At 37.3% G+C, this 18,452-nt stretch overlaps 2 protein-coding genes across 3 annotated transcripts in view; both read right to left on the minus strand.

Annotated features, from left to right (window-relative positions):
• LOC120334854 (holocytochrome c-type synthase-like) overlaps positions 1–18,452 on the minus strand; it is a 29,495-nt gene that overhangs the window by 1,674 nt on the left and 9,369 nt on the right. Inside the window, exons 2-7 of one of the 2 annotated variants that reach the window (XM_078113577.1) lie at positions 5,011–5,097; positions 4,333–4,445; positions 3,827–3,923; positions 3,144–3,321; positions 2,218–2,304; positions 853–976 (exon numbers count right to left, since the gene is read on the minus strand). In XM_078113577.1, the coding sequence (XP_077969703.1) occupies positions 853–976; positions 2,218–2,304; positions 3,144–3,321; positions 3,827–3,923; positions 4,333–4,445; positions 5,011–5,062 (651 nt within the window). In that variant the 5' untranslated portion in view covers positions 5,063–5,097. Of the gene's footprint in view, positions 1–852; positions 977–2,217; positions 2,305–3,143; positions 3,322–3,826; positions 3,924–4,332; positions 4,446–5,010; positions 7,612–18,452 lie in introns of those variants that run through there. The other variant, XM_039402367.2, reaches the window with a different exon arrangement.
• LOC120334855 (peptidyl-prolyl cis-trans isomerase FKBP3-like) lies at positions 7,941–12,968 on the minus strand. The gene is made up of 2 exons (XM_039402368.2): positions 12,614–12,968; positions 7,941–8,934 (listed from the first exon to the last, which is right to left on the minus strand). Exons 1-2 carry the CDS (start codon positions 12,837–12,839, stop codon positions 8,492–8,494), a joined length of 669 nt encoding a protein of 222 aa, XP_039258302.1. The 5' UTR covers positions 12,840–12,968; the 3' UTR covers positions 7,941–8,491.

Below are 18,452 nucleotides of genomic sequence, written 5' to 3' on the forward strand. Positions count from 1 at the left end.
CCATCAGAGAGAGATAGAATTCTTCATTTTGTCAACCAAAAAACGCATAATATGATATATAACAATAAGAAAATGAGTGAAACAAAAGTTTTCGGTATGACTGTGAGGTAATGATACGACCATTTATGGTCATCTGAGTCAGATACTGACACTTTCATATTTAATATTCAGCGTTTAGCGAATATGCAAAGGAGTCGATCGCTAGGTGGTCAGAGACCTGCACGACACAAAAGAACGAGAGGGTTACAACATAGAAAAACAATTACCGGTACTCAATTTTTGGATAAACAAATTTTTTTTAAATCTTTTTGTAGGGCGCATAAAAATTTTTACGGGCCACATGCTGCCCACAGGTCATACACTGCGCAGGCCTGGGTTAAAGGCATTTGACAATAAGAATTTCGCTTTTGAACCCCATGTCCACCATATTTCCCTGAGGTGTAATAAATGGGGTAGATAGTGTCGGACCAAAAAGATTCTACTCCTAGTCTTCAACCAACAATAATGGCTCATTTGCTAGCTCAGGGTGGTCCAAGATTGGCAGCTCCGCGGGCCACAAAATTACCCTTGCATTGTTTGCGGGCCACAATAGTGCCAAGAACTTCGCTCGTTTAGTTGCTTCAGCAAGCCATAACACTAGTCAATTCAGTGAAATTAATGATGCAACAATATGTCAAAAGATTTTTTGTTCAATTTTATGACGAAACAACACGAAATGCGATTTTTGATTCTTCTCCGAATACGACGCGGGCCACAGATAATGAATCAACGGGCCACATGTGGCCGCCAGTCCTGGGTTTGGACTACCCTGGGCTAGCTATTTACAGCTTTAGCTTTGTTTATAAAACTCACCAAAATTGTGAATTGAAACGTTTCCGGGTTAACAGCCCCTCCATCGTAATAATCAATGATGTAGCGGACTTTCTTTCCACACCTGTCAATCACCCAGTCGTGACGATCAAACGGAAGTTCGTAGCTGAAAAGAAAAGTTCAGAATTTGTTATGAGGCTTTAATTTGAGCGGTCCAGAAGTGTGTACCAATATGGAGGTAACTAATTTTTTTTTCCTACTTCAAGTTGCATTAAGGGACTGAAACCTATGGGCAGGGGTATATTCACTTGGCTAACCCAGACAGTCCCCGAACTCGTAATAGAACTAAATAAGGAAATTTAGAATAAAATTATGGCCTAACCCTAACCTGGTACACACACTATGGAAGTACCTCACGTAACCGAAGTCATAATAGAGTTACTTCATGTATCGAATTTTATTAATGAAAAGTCAAATATTAGAGGAGATTACAGTCAAAAAAAATTGGACAAATCTCAGATAGGGACTTTGTTGTATGAGCAGATTCTTTACAGATTATCAAATTGAGTGTCCTGGTATGAATCCAATGTTTGCAAATGAATCATAACACATTTAACCTAATATAAGTAAGTCTAACTATTTGAAAAATCTTAATACAACTACCGGTAAATATTTCAATCAGTTAAATATAAAATAACACAAAGCCTGTTTGAGACAGGATGAGAGGAATGTCATAACCCAATAGGCTTTAGTCATTAAAAACCCATCATTCTAAAAATATCAAAAAAATGTGAAAAATATTCTATCCTCAAAACTGCTCACGTATATAATGAAAGATGTCTAGAAAATTACAGAATATGCAAATTTCTGCTCTGGTGATCACATTCCCCATAAGAGCTAATGTTAAAATTGTTTTGTTCAGATCACTTTTCTTTTAGCGCGGAGGATGGGTTTTTAATGAATAAGGTCTAATGAGACACCTAACAAGGTATTTGCTCATGGCCGCCTAGAGGGGCCGAGTCTGGTATAGTTTAGCCCCACATGCACTTTTAGTTGGCCTGGCTCAAGAATTTTGGCGTCATTCTCAACCCCCATTTGACCACTGTCACAGTTGGTGTAATAAGACCCTACAAAATATAAAGATGGTCGCAATTTCTCACGTTTTTCGTCGCAATGATCCTGATATGAGAAAGATCGTTGGCGCAGAAGCTATTTCTGGTGATCGTACTTTGGCAACCTCTATGGCGTGATTGTGATGTCGTAGTGACGTCATTTTTTGGAAGACATAGTCAGGTGGGCGTTAGAAATAACATATGCCAAATTTTTTTGTCTCAAAAGTCTTTGTGGTACTATACTAGACCAGAGGGGCCAAGTTCCAAATTTGTAAACCTCGGCTGCAGCACTTACCCCATCCAACTCCTTATTCTTGCTCTCGGAGAAAATTCTTTCGCTTTTCCCCCAAATTTTAATAATTTTGGGCCACAGGGGCATTCTCTGTAAAAGAAAAAAAACACATCTAAGGAAATTGGTTACGGAAGTATTAACAAACATTTTCAGTTAAATTTCACCCTTCGCCTATTTCAGAACTATTCTTTCTACGTCTCCACGTATCAAAACTATTTATTTAATACTTATCGATTTCAATCGGTAAGTATGTTGATAGGTATTTGTCTGTTTGTCTGTCTGTTAGATGCACGCGATATCTCACGAAAGCGAGATTGAATCTGCTCCAGATTTTGCATGTGCATTCATCATATGTCGTACCAGAAGCCTATTGATTTTGGATGAATTATGTCGTATAATTAGCGAGTTAATAATTAATTAGCGATGGGACACAAGGTGTCACTATGGAGTAAGAACGCTGTTTTGGGGGATCCCCTAACTTTCCATCGATAAGTCTATTCTCGTTCAATCTTTAATGGATCTTCAGCTAGTTTTATGCACAAGTTGCATTTCCGTTTTTGTACATTTAAGTAGTTTATATTGTGTGCACACATTAGTATTTTAGATGTAATAATAAGCGAGAATATCTGTATTTGTACTACAGCAAAGGATAAGCAAAACTCCTCTTTTGTAAAGTTTGAGTAGTTTACAATATACATACATAAGTATTATGGTAATATTATCCAACTAAAGAATGTTTAGTAGTAATACAGCAAATACAAAACAAAATTATTCCCCAAGAACGAAAAAATATCACACTGGTCAGGGAAAGTGGAGCGCATGGATCCTAAACAAATGACTGTTTAATTAACAATTTGCATGAACAACATGGACTGGTAATTTTCTCTCCCTCGAGATGAAAATGAAAATTTCAAAACTCCGTCACCTACTTGGCATGGAAGGCCTCCCATTTCAAGACTTCCATCCAGGCTTGTTCATTATTAGCGTTATGTATTGAAATGATATTGGTCATATCTCCTTCCTGAGGGTCATCATCCTTCCAACGCCAGCCTTTACGTAACATCGCGTTCCAAAACATTTGTTCCGAGGGGTAAACCCATCTTTCACCTGTGAAAACATCAAGTTGTCTTTGAGGTGTTCACTCAAATCAAGGCGCTGCATAAACGATCTATCGCTTTTAATAGCGCTCCAGAAATGTGTGTACCAATATGGAGGTAACTAATGTTGTTCGCCTACTATACTTCAAGTTGTGTAAAGGGACTGAAACCTATGGACAGGGGGATATTCACTTGGCTAACACAGACAAATTCGAAATCGTAGTCGTAATAGAACTCAAATGGGAAAATCAAAATAAAATTATGGCCTAGCCCTAACCTGGTAAACACACAATGGGGGTATCGATATTATGGCAGCAAAAAACAGAATTTCCTCGGTTTTGACTTGCCTACTTGCTGGCTGCTCATTTTATAACTTTTTCACTGCGAAGAGCGCCCTCTAGATACAAATACAACTGCTGATATTATCTTGTTTTTTAGTTTTATAGCTATAGTCATCGGTTTTAAGTTTTCACCCCCCCCCCCCCCCCCGTTCAAAAAAAGGACGCTTGACATACCTTCCTTTGCTTCTCCTTTAGGAATTGATGACACAATTCTGTCTGTTGACAGAGGAAAAGGCTGATCTGGTGACGGCTGTTGATTAGGGGGCGGCATCTGCGAGGAAAAGGAATTTATGAATATTTTCACTTATCAACAAAAAATATTTATTTATACCTATCTCTCCATGCATGGATTTGAATCAAAAATTTTGATCAGAAAACATCATGTTTTAGCACAGTGCAAGAAAACTCCGTTTATCTCAGTTTCATTGCTTGACCCTAATGGGATTCGGAATCGACCAATAATATAACACTGTACATATTACCGTGACAACAACAGGGAAGGAGTGGGACATGATTGCTAAAATTCTTCTGGAAGGGGGCTGCCCCTTTCATCTTTAAGTTATCGAAATTTTGAATTGATTGGTTGATTAGCCACAACGAAAAAAAAATTTTTCAACGAGAATTCAGTAAAACATGAGTCCGTGCCATGTTACAAAGTAAAAAAAGATCAGAAACTTTACCATATTTGTAGGGTCAATCTCTGAACTCTGACCTCCACTCATCGGACATTCGCTGGGATATTGTTGGTCAGTTGTCTTGTTGTGCATTGGACATTCTGATGGAGGCCCAGCGGCTAAATAAAGAGAACAGTAATAAATAATAGTCAGGCTTGATGGCTAGCTCTGGTATCTTGCAAAGGTTTGAACTGGAATTATTTGTGAGAGGATCGCTATACTCTCCTCCACTTCGCCTATGATTTGATAAAATGGGTAGTGCTGCATCGTGCTAAGCGTTAGGAATTGGAAGCACACCTTTGAATACTCTGCGTGGGTTCGCAGGTATTAATCCTATGCGGGGATAGTTATGTGCGAGAGGATTGCTGTACTCCATGAGGAGGCAGAGAGGTTCACGTAACCGCTTGTCTTCTACGGCTTCCTCCAGCACTAAGCCCAGTCCATGCTTCGAAATCAAATAACTGACTAACTACTAATCCCATACCCAACATGGAATGGTATCCGGACGAGTGACCGTGGTTCGCCATATTATTAAGCCATCTTATCGGCTTTCCTCTCCCCCAAGAAGAATACGTAATCCCATACACTATCTCCTTACATCTTGATAAATATCAGTAGCCTCTTGTTTGAAGCCTTGTTCAGAGCAAAAGGCTTGAATGGACATCACTTTAAAAAAAAAGTTACCTGCAGCTGTTGGCTTCTGTTCCACCACTGGTGTGGACTCCCCACTTCCCATTGCTGAACGAATGAACAAATTCAACCAACCAAAGGCAAAGTTTAAACCTACTCTATCCTAAATAAGCTAACCAACACAAAAAATTAAATTTAAAGCAGTAGGGACGACCAAGACTGAATAACATACTATTCAAAATACTGAATATACAGGGCATTCATGAAGCCTTAAATTTTCAAAACTGCAAATGGATTTATCGAAACTATATATAGTTTGTTACCTCACAGATGTATTGAATGAAGTAAAAATACTTAATAAACACTGAATAAAATTAAAATAAACCTGGTTAAGATACATTCAGAACTGACATCATAACAAAAATGAAATTGTAACGGAACTTTATGAATACCATGTATTATTATTTTTGTCTAGTTCATCAAATAAATCCGCACAAAGCATTATAAATTGATAGAAATTGAATAATGTACCATTCATACTCTTAATAAAACATGTTGATTTTTACCAAACACCAAAAAAATTTAAATGCAAACATTGAATGTATTCTAGCTTTAGTTATGTCGGCAGAAAATCTTGCACAAAGCTTTATAAATTGATAGAAATTGAATAATGTACTATCAATGATATTCTCTTAATTAGGACATGTTTCTCATATATGGATTTCTCCAAACACCATATACTAAGTAAATTTAAATATGGGTGCTCCCGAAGTATGCGAACCAAGATGGCGGACATCGGAACGTAACATGGGTAACAGGTTAGGCGATAATTTTTTTCCAATTTTCCTTATTTTAGTCCTATTATCAGTTCGAAGACTAGCCAAGAGCCTCCCGTAGTATTTATACCTAAAATTATGGCCTAACCCTAACCTAGTACACATATTACATTCCGATGTCCACCATCTTGGTTCGCATACTTCGGGAGCCCCCAAATCTCTTATGTGACCCCTCGTACATTTCAGTTTAACTATCGCATTTTATTGTCAATGAATGTATCTAATTTATTTTTTGTTCAAATGTAGAATATTTTGCATGTGAAACTACAAAATTAAATATCTGAATCTGAATATATTCTAGCTTGGTTATTTTGGACGAAGAAATTTGCACAAATCATTATGAGTTGATAGAAATTATGAAAACTTATATTTTAAAATATTGGATATATTTTTAATTAGCACATGTTCATCATATATTTGAGTCGTGCACACCAGAAAAATTAGAGGGATACATTCCAAAATTATATTTTAGAATATAGAATGTATCTAATATCAGGTTGAAAAACTTAAATGGCAAATATAATGACAATCACTATAAAATGACGAAATAAAATAATGATATTATTTTGAATTATAGAATCGAGAATTTAAAGTAATAAATATCACTGTATCCGACTCGTTTTAGATTTCCTGATCCAATTAAAAGTTAAAAACACCTCTAAAAAAAATCACCAAACTAACACCGACATTGTTAAATAATATGACCAGGAATGTCCAAAATGATTCAAATCAATTCAAAATGAATGATATCAGATTTCGAATTTAGGAATAATATTTTAATTTGAAAAATCGAGTCTCACGGTATGACCAGAAAAGCGTTTAATTTCTGAAAAAAATAAAAAAACTGTTAATTCGGTACTCCCGTAGTGTGTGCCAGGTTAGGGTTAGGCCATAATTTTATTTCGATTTTCCTTATTTTAGTTCTATTACGAGTTCTGAGACTCTCTGTGTTAGCCAAGTGAATGTACCCCCTGCCCATAGGTTTCAGTCCCTTTACACAACTTGATGTAAAGTAGGCGAACAAAATTAGTTACCCCCATAATGGTACACATACTTCCGGAGCGAAGATAATTTTCCTGCATTTCCAAATTCAACTCATTAAATATAAATTGACAACACGACCCAATTCAGAATAAGTCCGATATTCCATGTTTAAAAATATTACTTTAGAATGCTTTGGAATAGTTCGATATTCAATGTCTATCAATATAGAATATAATTGATATATCGTGACAGATACATAAGAAAAGTAGATTATTCAGTTTTGGTCAACCCAGTGTAATAAGAAAATACAAACAATAGCATGAACTTGTTTAAATCTTTCAGGCAGTAACACAATGAACAAATCAGAAATAAAACAATGCAACGACCCCATGACCCCAGAATAAATTTCCTTATTTACTTCCATATTTTGTTGAATCATATGCAATGTACACACAATGGACAATTACCCAGAACATAGTCTTGTTCCTATAATTCGAATAGTTTGTCAGTTATCACAGCTCTAGAGTTTTGAAAAAGAATACACTAAAAGTAATTGTCACTATTTCTATTAAAACCTGGTCGAATATTTTAAAACAAAAAGTTATTTTAAAATTAATACATTATTTTCCACCTAACTAAAAATACACACTGTGCATACAGAATGTAAAAACGAAATCAAACAATAGCATTTTGGGGGGCTCCCGAAGTATGCGAACCAAGATGGCGGACATTGGAATGTAATATGTGTACTAGGTTAGGGTTAGGCCATAATTTTAGGTATAAATACTACGGGAGGCTTTTGGCTAGTCTTCGAACTGATAATAGGACTAAAATAAGGAAAATTAGAAAAAAAATTATCGCCTAACCCTAACCTGTTACCCATGTTACGTTCCGATGTCCGCCATCTTGGTTCGCATACTTCGGGAGCACCCATTTTGGAATATAGAGAGACACGAATATCATAACTGGTTATAAGCAAAGACACCCTTGTTAATTAACATCAAAGTTGAAATATCAGGGTTTATGACGACTTGTTCTGGAACCAAAATTCATTTTATACAAAATGTCAGAAATACGCACCCCTTGCCAAAATAATAATAATTGGTTAGGCAATAGCAAACTGGAATAATTCTGATCTTTCAAAAACATAACATTCTGCAAGCATAAAGCAATCCAGATTCCAATTTTTCACTAACAGTCCAATGGAATGCTTTTTATTGAACCCAGTGAATAGGAAAGCAGGTAAAGTGGGAACAACTGTCCCTTGTTCGATTATCAGAAAATACTCTATGAAGGAATTTTCTTAGGTGAAATCTTCTTTACACAGCAGCAAACAAACGGACTGTTGCGGGCGCTCCCCTCTCCTGGCCTGCCAATATCCTTTCACTTCTAATTTTGGCCTCCAGTCAATTAACTTTGGAAACCACTGATATAAAGCATTGGGTTGGAAAAAGCATTCGCATTGAAAAAAATTGGGAAAAAGGGACATTACAGTTGCCAGTTTTCCTTTAAGGAATGTTATATAATGGGCTTAAAATAGAGAAAGGATTCTTATATTTATCCCAGAGGAGAGGAGCTCATAAGGATAACTCAATCCCATCTCAAACCACGGCCTCTTGTCATGTTGCCAGGAATAGGAACAGTTACCGCTGATTCATTTCAGATGTATGGACTTTAAAAATGTAATATATTGTCAAAACAGCAGGCGACTCTTATCAGTCAATGGATAAAAGTTCGATCTCAAAATACAACGTAGCATTGGAAGGAATCTTCGCTTCTGGCTTTCCCGCCTTCCCATAAGCATATTGAGGCTCAATTGTGACCTCACACTTTTCTCCAACCGACATCGCCATGACAGCCTGGTCCCAACCAATGATCACCTCACTCTTGCCGACTTTAAATTGTAAAGGCTGATTTTTCTTCTTTTTAGTTCCCTGTGTAAGACTGTCAAACACAGTCCCATCTTCTAGTTTACCCACATAATAGCATTTCACTTTGTCCCCTGGTTTGGGGAAATTTGTTTTGTCCCCCTTTTTCAAGACATTGGTTTTCTTGAACTTGGGTGGGCCAGTGTCATCTTCTGTAGTTTTTTTTGCCTTCGATTCACTAGTGGACAATGTCTCGACCTTTTTAGTCAAATCAGCGACAGGCTTGTCTCCTGTAAATTCAAAATAGACATTTATTTCAAACGATAATAGATGGCTAAATAACGAGGTAAACCACGACCTCTTATCTCTTTTCACCATGTATGATTCATGGGCTCTCGTAATAGTGTCAATACCTGTACAATTTTTCACAATTATCTCAAGAAAGAGAGGAATGCCAATTTGACAATTTAGTTTATTGGCGAACCAAAGCCTTTCCTTATCAGTGGTGGGCGGACATTTAATCATTTCATATTCATGTAGGATTGGATAGGATTTATATATTAATCCAGCGGGAGAGAAGAGCCGATAAGACAGCTTAACCATATAGAAAAGCACGGCCTCTCGTCCAATTACCATTTCATGTCGGGTAGGGAATCAGTTACTTGTTTACGGAAGCATGGACTTGATAGTGGAGGAAGCCGTAATTGTATGTACCTGATGGCTGGATGGTAGAAGCAGTGTTCAGGTGTTACTGTGATATGGCAAGTATGTTTCGAACACAAAATGTCGCAATGGTCCAGTCCCTCTCTACTCTCACCAACCAGAATGTTTCCGGCAACAGAGCATCATATTTCTATCAGACCAGCCCAACAGTCTCGAGGGGTCTCATGTAGTTTCGTACCTATCGTACTTCTAGTAGGCGTAGCATAACAATTTTTTCATGTGTCAATCCTAACCCTCATCTGACTACACCATCCAAAATTTACATCACTACGACGTCACAGTGATGTAATAGATAGGCTTACCATAAATCTGAAACAAAAAACCGGGACGGTGCGATTTGGCAAACATTCGGTTGATTGCCAGTCTTTGTAATATTGAAACGTCTACCAAGCCATTGCGGGTATATACGGCTCTAAATCTCTATACTGATCATTGAATTAGAAAAAACACAAAAAAATAGTTTGTATTATTTATTTAGACCAAAAGTATTTGTTTGCAGATGGAACCCTTCTCAAAAATTCTTGTTTTGATTTTGTCATAAAACTGATAACAAGAGACATCACCATTAAATTTGCAGGTTACGAGTGCTTTTATATTTTCTTCTGGCATTCTGAACCTGCTTCCAGACCAGAAAGTTTTAACAATGGAGAAAAAATCTGTTCAACAGATGCCGATGTTCCGGCAAACAAAATCAACGAGTTTCTGCAAATTCGAAATGCTAATATTTCTGTTAGAAAAAACGTTAAACATCTCTGTCCACTTAAATTCAACCGCAAAGTAAGCCAAATTGCATTTGAACCATGCTCAGACAAATATCTCCTTATCAGTATTCGTCGAAAAGTGCATCTCTATTCAAAACCTGACTAGCTAACCGAACATATCATTTATCAATTTTGCAAACCAAACACTTTAGTCCAGTTTAAATCACCCATAATTTGTCCATATGTGGGGCCTGGGGAGCATTTTAGGCTTCATCATGCAGCTCTATATACCGCAAACATTCTTTTTAAATACAGTTACATCGATTTCGCCAGAGCGTTCCAAGGATTCCAGAAGTATAAGTGATTGCGACGGAATTAACAGTCTTCACCCTTTTTCCTTCAAATTTAGCTTCACCTCTGACATCTACGGCAGGGCTTGGCAACCTTTTGTCGCTCGCGGGACAAAATTAAGGGCTGCGAGTCATTGGCGGGCCGTACATATTTTTAGAAAGCTGAAACCGAACGAATGATACTTTTTATAATAAAAATCAAGCAGTAATACATCTTTCGAATAGAATATAGATTTACTTCCTCATTGCATCGCAAAAAATTGCATTTGAATATTTTCAGCGCCATTGAACCCTTTGCACTTCGCATCATTTTTCTGCGTTTTGTTGCCATTTGTCTAATTATAATTAAATTATAGGCTCATTAAACTAGTAGTTGTGAATTATATACTTGTTAGGTTATAATATAATTTAGTTTAAAAAATATAATCGTCAAAACGGCTGTTTTGTTACTATAATTTAGTGAAGCGTCACGAGCCGGATTATAATATTCTGCAGGCCGGATCCGACCCTGGAACCGTAAGTTGCCGACCCCTGATCTACGGCATTAGTATTATCTTTTTTCAAAATTAAAATAATTTTGTTGGAGTAGGTGAGCTGGCAAAGGACAAATTTCAAGTGAAGTTCGTACGCTGGAACATTTAAGCATAAGAGTAGGACATCCTTCTTGATAATTTGAATAACTTATCAAGCTTTCAAACAGTTCAGTAATCCTTTGCAAAGCAGGTAATAAAGGGAAAACCCGAGTGTTGCCATGCTGTAATAGCCGTTGATACTATCAACAAAATCGCAGAATGATTTCTCTTCTGTTACTCGGACAGTGTATATGTAATAATATTTATACATTTTGACAACAACACAAACAGGCAAAGTATCTACGGCATGTTGAAAATGGCATCGCAGTGCACAGTTGAACTACATAGTATGCACAATCTATACCGGTTATACTTCTTTTAGTTTGAAAAAAGCATTATTTGTTTTTCGTCTTTTTACGCCTCCAAAGTTGATGTTGCAATTATCCGCACAGAATCCAACAACTTTTCCGAGAAAAGAGAGCAAGTATTCAGTAAAAGTTTTGGCGGTTTCCCTGGGTAAAGATTTGAATTCTAATAGTTTTATCTTCACACCAACATCAGGTAAAAAAATAACGAACCACGACTGGAACAAGCTTTAAATTCTTTCTGTTTGATGCATCGAAGGTTACTGATACGAAACTGGTTTAAAGTAAATCATCATTAGGTTCAGAGGAGAACAGCGGAGCAATTCAATTAAAAATCACCGACTCTCATTTATTTCTGGCTAAACGTGCAAAATCAGCGAATCCGCTTATCAGACAGCGGACATCAGAAATTCTAACTGTGTATATTTACAAGTTAATGCAAATTTAGGCTAAAAAAATCAAAAATAATTCAGAGGTGCAGTCAAAACTTTGTGTGATAGGCAAATGTCGGCTGTCAACGACAAACAATCATCCGAATTTGTTATCGCAAAAAATTGGTCAGTCGAGTCGATGCCTCAATTAATGTTTTGTGCTTCCTGCTTTGGATAAGATCGTTGACATCAGAACGACCATCTTATTCTTGACTAATAGAAAAACAGATCTGCAATGCGTACAGTGACCTTTCCTCCTTCAGTTTGCGCAAAATAAGGAAAATCTCCTTTCAACTCATTAGAAAATTTGTACTTTTTCTTATGGCATTTCGACAACTTAACGGCATTGTAGTTAACGCCAGAAAACGCATTAAAACATATACCGATTGTGACATAACAATAGAGCAAATTTTTACTCTCCGAATTAGCGAAGTGTGTCGCAAAACAGTGGTAAATGGGCTGCCACCGTTAAAAAATTGTAACAATAAGAAATATGAATTTTTCACCCATGACAGCCGTGCTGACAAACCGGGACATTTGAGTCGACCGGCCGGGACAGCTCGTCAAAACCGGGACTGTCCCGGCTAAACCGGGACGTATGGTAAGCCTAGTAATAGAGCCCTCCAAACTATACGAACTATTTTTGGATGGCGTAGTCAGAAGAGGGTTAGGATTGACATGCCAAAAAATTGTTATGCTACGCCTACTAGAAGTAGGCTACGTTAGTAAGAGGTACGAAACTACACGAAACCCCAGTCTCGGAGTCTCCATTCAGCCATTAGCTATTATTTATCAGTTGACTTTAGTTATAAACAATAAAATTTCACCTGCACCAGTTCCAAAAGCACAAGTTTCAAACAAAGCATTGTAAGCAATCACTAAGGCATCTCTTTTCGAAGTTTTGGTGACATTTTTCAAACTCCCCAGAAGTTTATGCTCAGCTAAAAACTCTGATGTTGAGTGAGTTTGAAGAAAAGATATCAATTCTTTTTTACTGACGTCATCACCATGTAATTGCTCATCAGTCCACTGCCTTTCAACTTGCGCAGACATATTATTTTCTATATTTCCGGTAAACTTACAGATCAATAAGCGTTGCAAACGAATTTTGAAGCGTCCAGCATGTGTTTTGCAGACGTTTCCGATAAGTGCAAGGAGTCAAAAAATTCTCGCCGGTTACATAAATTTTATACTCGCACCAGTGGTTCTCAACCCTTGCGAGACTACCGTGAGCTCCTACGCTATTCAGCATTCAGATAATATGATGCCTCAAGGCGCTGGTAGCTCAAGTCATTCGTTCCTCAACTATCAAACTGCGAGAATATTTATGTACAAGAGGATTGCTGGACTCCCTGTCGTGGGAAGGGTCACGTAACCGCTGGACGGTTACGGCTTCCTCCACTTTCCTCCATACTTCCAAAAACAAATAACTGGATAACTAATTCAATACCGACATGAACTGGTAAACGGACGAGAAGCCGTGGTTCGCCAGATGATTAAGCCGCTTTGTCGCTTTTATTTCTTTCGGTAAAAGCGTTTTTCCATTATTACAGAAATAGAGATACGATATGACTCAGTGCAAGGTTGCCAGAACAAACGATGATGATAGTTATACGTAAAGCTCTGCAATGAAATATTATTTGTCACCCATTTTTCTCACTTAGTCAAGTTCAAGCATGTTGCATTTCTATATGTTCACTTACTTCCTAACTTCTACTTGCCCGTTAAACTAACTTTAGTTTTAACACTAGATTACGAATAAGGTGTTGCTCACGCAAATAAAAGCTCAAAGCCCCAAGGTTTGCCATGTATGTATGTATGTATGTATGTATGTATGTTTATTCGTCTCGTAAAAGCAATATAAAAGAGTAAATAATTATAAATACTGAAGACGGGATGTATGCACAAGACCATATTGGCCTAAAACACAAATGTGCGGCATACATCCCTTTTGATTTATATAAATTATAATAGGGTAAATCAAATATGTACAATATGGTCCTTTATACAGGCAGTTGTGCAAGGAGGGTGGGTGGATGCGGCAACAGGGATATGGGTGGAGTGTACAAAACTGTTTGTACAAAGGAGTTTGTTAGACAAAACAACATCTATAAATAGAGACACAACACAACATGAAACACACTGCGTATGAATATAGTAATGAAAAAAAAATGAGAATTCTGATGAATGTACAACACCATTGAGTGATGATACCACATACTATAAAACGCGGAAATGGTCAAGTATAAAACGCGGGAATGGTCATAACAACCTAAGATAATTCGTGCCCATGCGTAGCCAGCCCAAAATGTTGGGGGGGAGGATAATTTTTTTGGGGCTCCCGAAGTATGCGAACCAAGATGGCGGACATCGGAATGTAATATGTGTACTAGGTTAGGGTTAGGCCATAATTTTAGGTATAAATACTACGGGAGGCTCTTGGCTAGTCTTCGAACTGATAATAGGACTAAAATAGGGAAAATTGGAAAAAAATGATCGCCTAACCCTAACCTGTTACCCATGTTACGTTCCGATGTCCGCCATCTTGGTTCGCATACTTCGGGAACACCATTTTTGTTTTATAATGAAGTAAATACTATGCTCCGAACAAAGCCAAATAAATTATCCACTGTTATCTAACAATATCTTAAAATAATAGCTCTACAGACTTCCTTTGTTGTCGACGTTATGCAAGGCATATACCGCGCATTTTCATCTAACTCGTTTAGTTCGTCAGGTGAAAGGATTATTGATGGACCTTTCCCCGAGCATCGACTTCCTTGTTTACTTCGTGACATTGGCCAATCAGCAAGATGCAAAAAGTGACGAAACAATGCCCCCTTTTCGCATCCGCTCAGACACTTTTCTCACTCAGACAGATTTTCAAGCGTGATTGTAACTATTACCTCGTTTTCGCGTTTCTGAACTCTATTCGTTAGTTTTCAGTTGTGTTTTGGGAACTTTAATAAAAATCAGATAATTCAATGATCACTCTGTCTTTCTATGAATTTTAATTTAATTGCAGTAATAAAAATTAGTGTAGAAATAGCTGGGATAGACTAGCCTGAAATTCTTTACCGGTACTTTTAAAAAACAGATTGTTGTATGCGATGAATCATAATGATGGTTTGAAACACATACCCCATTTTACAGACGCCAACTCGCAAAAGCACTCTTAAAATAGCCTCGACAATTTTGCAATGGTAAAGCATAGGGAGAATTTTCCGAGGGTCAAAGGTCGGGGAAAGGTCCATAGCAAGCCAATTCAAATCGTTCAATAAATCAATCAATCTTTTATTTGTCAACACAAAAAACAAGCATATAGAAAACTGTTACAACAAACGAAATATACTGATCATGTTAATTGTGTGACTGGAGTCGCGAGGGACCTATAGAGGTCTTCAAGCAGCGACACCTAGCTGATGCAGGTTAGTATAAAAAAGTAACTAAATGAGACACAACTACTGAATACCAGTAGTTGCGGCAGTATACATAATTGAGGCTACTGTTCAGATTATTTAACAAAATAAATATATAACTATCACGAGAGAATGCACTGAATAGAGAAAATGGGAGGATAACAAGAAAAAATAAAGAAAAACTTAAAAAGAATGCAAATTTGGCAAATGTAAAACTAAAAACAAAGGAAAACGAACAATACGCACAAAATATTCGTAACAAAGCAAATGGCAAGTACACCCTTGCGTACGACATCTGTGTCGATATGAGTTTTCAATGGAGTGCACTGAAATTTAGGATAGAAGAGTCATTGACAGATCCACTAAAACTAATATCTGCTCGAAGATACACACAGCTAAGCCATTTTATTAGTTGTTCAAATGTGGAAGTTTGTAGGCCTATATCTACGTTGCGATGATAAAATTTACATTAGGTAGGATTTACATATTCCCCCAAGGGAAAGGAAAGCCGATAAGACGGTTTAATCATTGCGAACCACGGTCTCTCGTCCGGTTACCAGTCCATGTCGAGTATGGGATTAGTAAGCCAGTTATTTGGACTTGGTTAATAGAAACGTTTCATGATACATTAATAGTAATTGCATACTTGGAAAGTATCACGGCGTATAAACTCAGAAGTATCTGATTAATTAAGTAAAGCCACGCTTCAATTTCGAAAAATCGCTGATGGCGGACAAATAATAATGCTGAAATAATGAAATAAATGTTATGTAGAAATTCTTGTTTTCCATTAGTAATTCAATTCTTTTGATATGGGAGCACTACATGTCGTTTAGTATTTGCGCGTATTCTATATAATTTAATGATATGGGCAATTAGTCGATTATACTCTAGTCTAAAGCGCAAATCGATGGTTTTTTCCATCAAGTTCAAAATCTAAGGTTTTAATCCCATGGCAACCATTTCACCCAGACTTCATATGAACTAGCGTACAATTACAAATAGCTATTGCTAATAGACACCAAATGACGTCATCGAATTACGTAACATTTAAATTAAGTCACATACCCCCACAACACATTTTGTTGATCGAAACTATTCTAGGCGCAAATTTATTCAAATGAAAACTTTTTTTAAGCCATCAAATATGGCCGTGTCTAAACCCATCTTTAAAAACATGTTTCTCCTACGTACGTTCGGTCGGTGTTTCCGTGTTTTAGTACACCAAAGTAAACAATTCTAAATTTCTCACTGATGTAAAACATGTGTTTCGGGGGCGTCCGCCCCAGTTTATCGACCTTATATGTAGTCGAAGTTGCTTCTACTTTTAACAAATTACCAAGCATGGTACATGCATATATCGAAGATAAATCACGAATTATCTGTAATTCCATTATGGTCGCGTGCAAATGATAAATGACTGTTTAAAAATTTATAAATTTACAAAAAATTATTTTGAATTTTTTATACAACGGTTTCACATTTTCAATTTCAAAAAGTTCCTATTTTTGCTTTAGTATCATTATAATCTCACACCGAATCATTATTGCGTTGCTAGCCAGGAAATTCCCAATACCAGAATTCCAACGCAGCTAGTAGCCAAGGGGAAAGGGGCACACGGTACATTTAGAGTGTGTCTGGGGGAACAAGGACGTTTGTAAAGCGATTTTTTTATGAATTTTTTAGATATCAGTGGCGTTTTTTATCTGGCTTTGTTCGGAGCAAAAGCTATCGGTGGGCGTCACATTACGATATTACGTCATTATACAACCCCCCACCCCCTCAATTTGGGCTGCCTACGATCTGACAGGAGTCTGTTCGGTTCAGAATTGCCGGCCTGGATATCACTAGTCCGGGTTTTTTCAAAGTGGACACTCGGCTCCCAGGACGATCGAAAAACTTGCGAGTCTTCAAAAAAGAAACCAGGAATTATGAACCCCTGCACTAGGTATGCGCCCGAATGTATTTCATATTTTTGTTACTTTTCTGCAAGTTTTTAACAGTGTGAGTGCGTAAGTAGAAACCCATGTAAAAGCGTTCGACGTCAGCTTGTACAAGAACAGGGCGCGGTTTTTCATTCAGTTACTTTAGCTTAGACTAGTTGCGTACTGGTTGCCAGAAATGGAAAGCGGGCGATGAATCGTGGTGCGCTATATAGCAGTTTTCAGAAATATGGATTTTTTTCGAATCGAATCTTGAATACTTGGAAGATATGTAGTGTATTGACTGTTTTATTGTAATGAGTCCTTCAGTCACATAAATAAGTGAAAACACGTATTATCTATCACTCGCACAGTTCGCTGAGAGTTCCCACGCAGTGAGAAACATGTTTCATAAATAACTCACTCGGATGAAAAGTCATATGTCAGAGTTGCATTACAAAGATTTGACATGAATAAAAAAAAATTAGAGATTCATGTCGATCTGCGGATGAGCAAAAAACAAGATGGCGGCGATTGAAATTTCCGTGTGAACCGATTCGAATAATTTACCATTCGATTCAACTCGAATATTCGATTCAAAATGGCCACCCCTAGTCGCAAACCGAAACTGGGTCGCATGAAGATCTTCTTGGGTCGCTTCTTTTTTCAACAAAAACTTAAATGTTAAGGATTTCATTTTCTGGTAAATGTTATTGGATATTTCAAGTGCTGCTTACTAGTAATTTCATATATGGGAAGTATAACTGCGTAAAAACTTGGCAGCGTCTTGCTGTTTGCACTCAAGTACAGCTTTTCCATTTTGCGGTAATTTTTGAGAAATAAATGTCATATACAAATGGTTTTATGATAGTAATTTAATTTTGCGGCCATAAAAGCGCTACACGAGTTTATTTGCAAATCTTTTGGTCGCGAGATGTTCCCGAAATTTATTTTGTTTTTAATTTTGTGGCGCTTAGAACAAACGTTGGGAGCAACTGCGCTATATGACTGCGTCGTATTATAGGCTTATCGGTGCTCCCGAAGTATGCGAACCAAGATGGCGGACATCGGAACGTAACATGGGTAACAGGTTAGGCGATAATTTTTTTCCAATTTTCTTTATTTTAGTCCTATTATCAGTTCGAAGACTAGCCAAGAGCCTCCCGTAGTATTTATACCTAAAATTATGGCCTAACCCTAACCTAGTACACATATTACATTCCGATGTCCGCCATCTTGGTTCGCATACTTCGGGAGCCCCTGGCTCATCTCCTATTCAGCATAAATTAGAAAATTCTGCATACTTCAGTGCTATTTCACTGTAA

The sequence above is a fragment of the Styela clava genome, chromosome 1 (genome assembly GCF_964204865.1).
Source record: "Styela clava chromosome 1, kaStyClav1.hap1.2, whole genome shotgun sequence".
NCBI lineage: Eukaryota > Metazoa > Chordata > Ascidiacea > Stolidobranchia > Styelidae > Styela > Styela clava.

Bases quoted from the DNA above. Each gene is read 5' to 3' on its own strand.
- LOC120334855 (XM_039402368.2), bottom strand. From the start codon at position 12,839: ATGTCTGCGCAAGTTGAAAGGCAGTGGACTGATGAGCAATTACATGGT. The intron at 8,935-12,613 runs GTGAAATTTTAT...TTGAATTTACAG, and splicing joins TGCTTTTGGAACTGGTGCAG to GAGACAAGCCTGTCGCTGAT.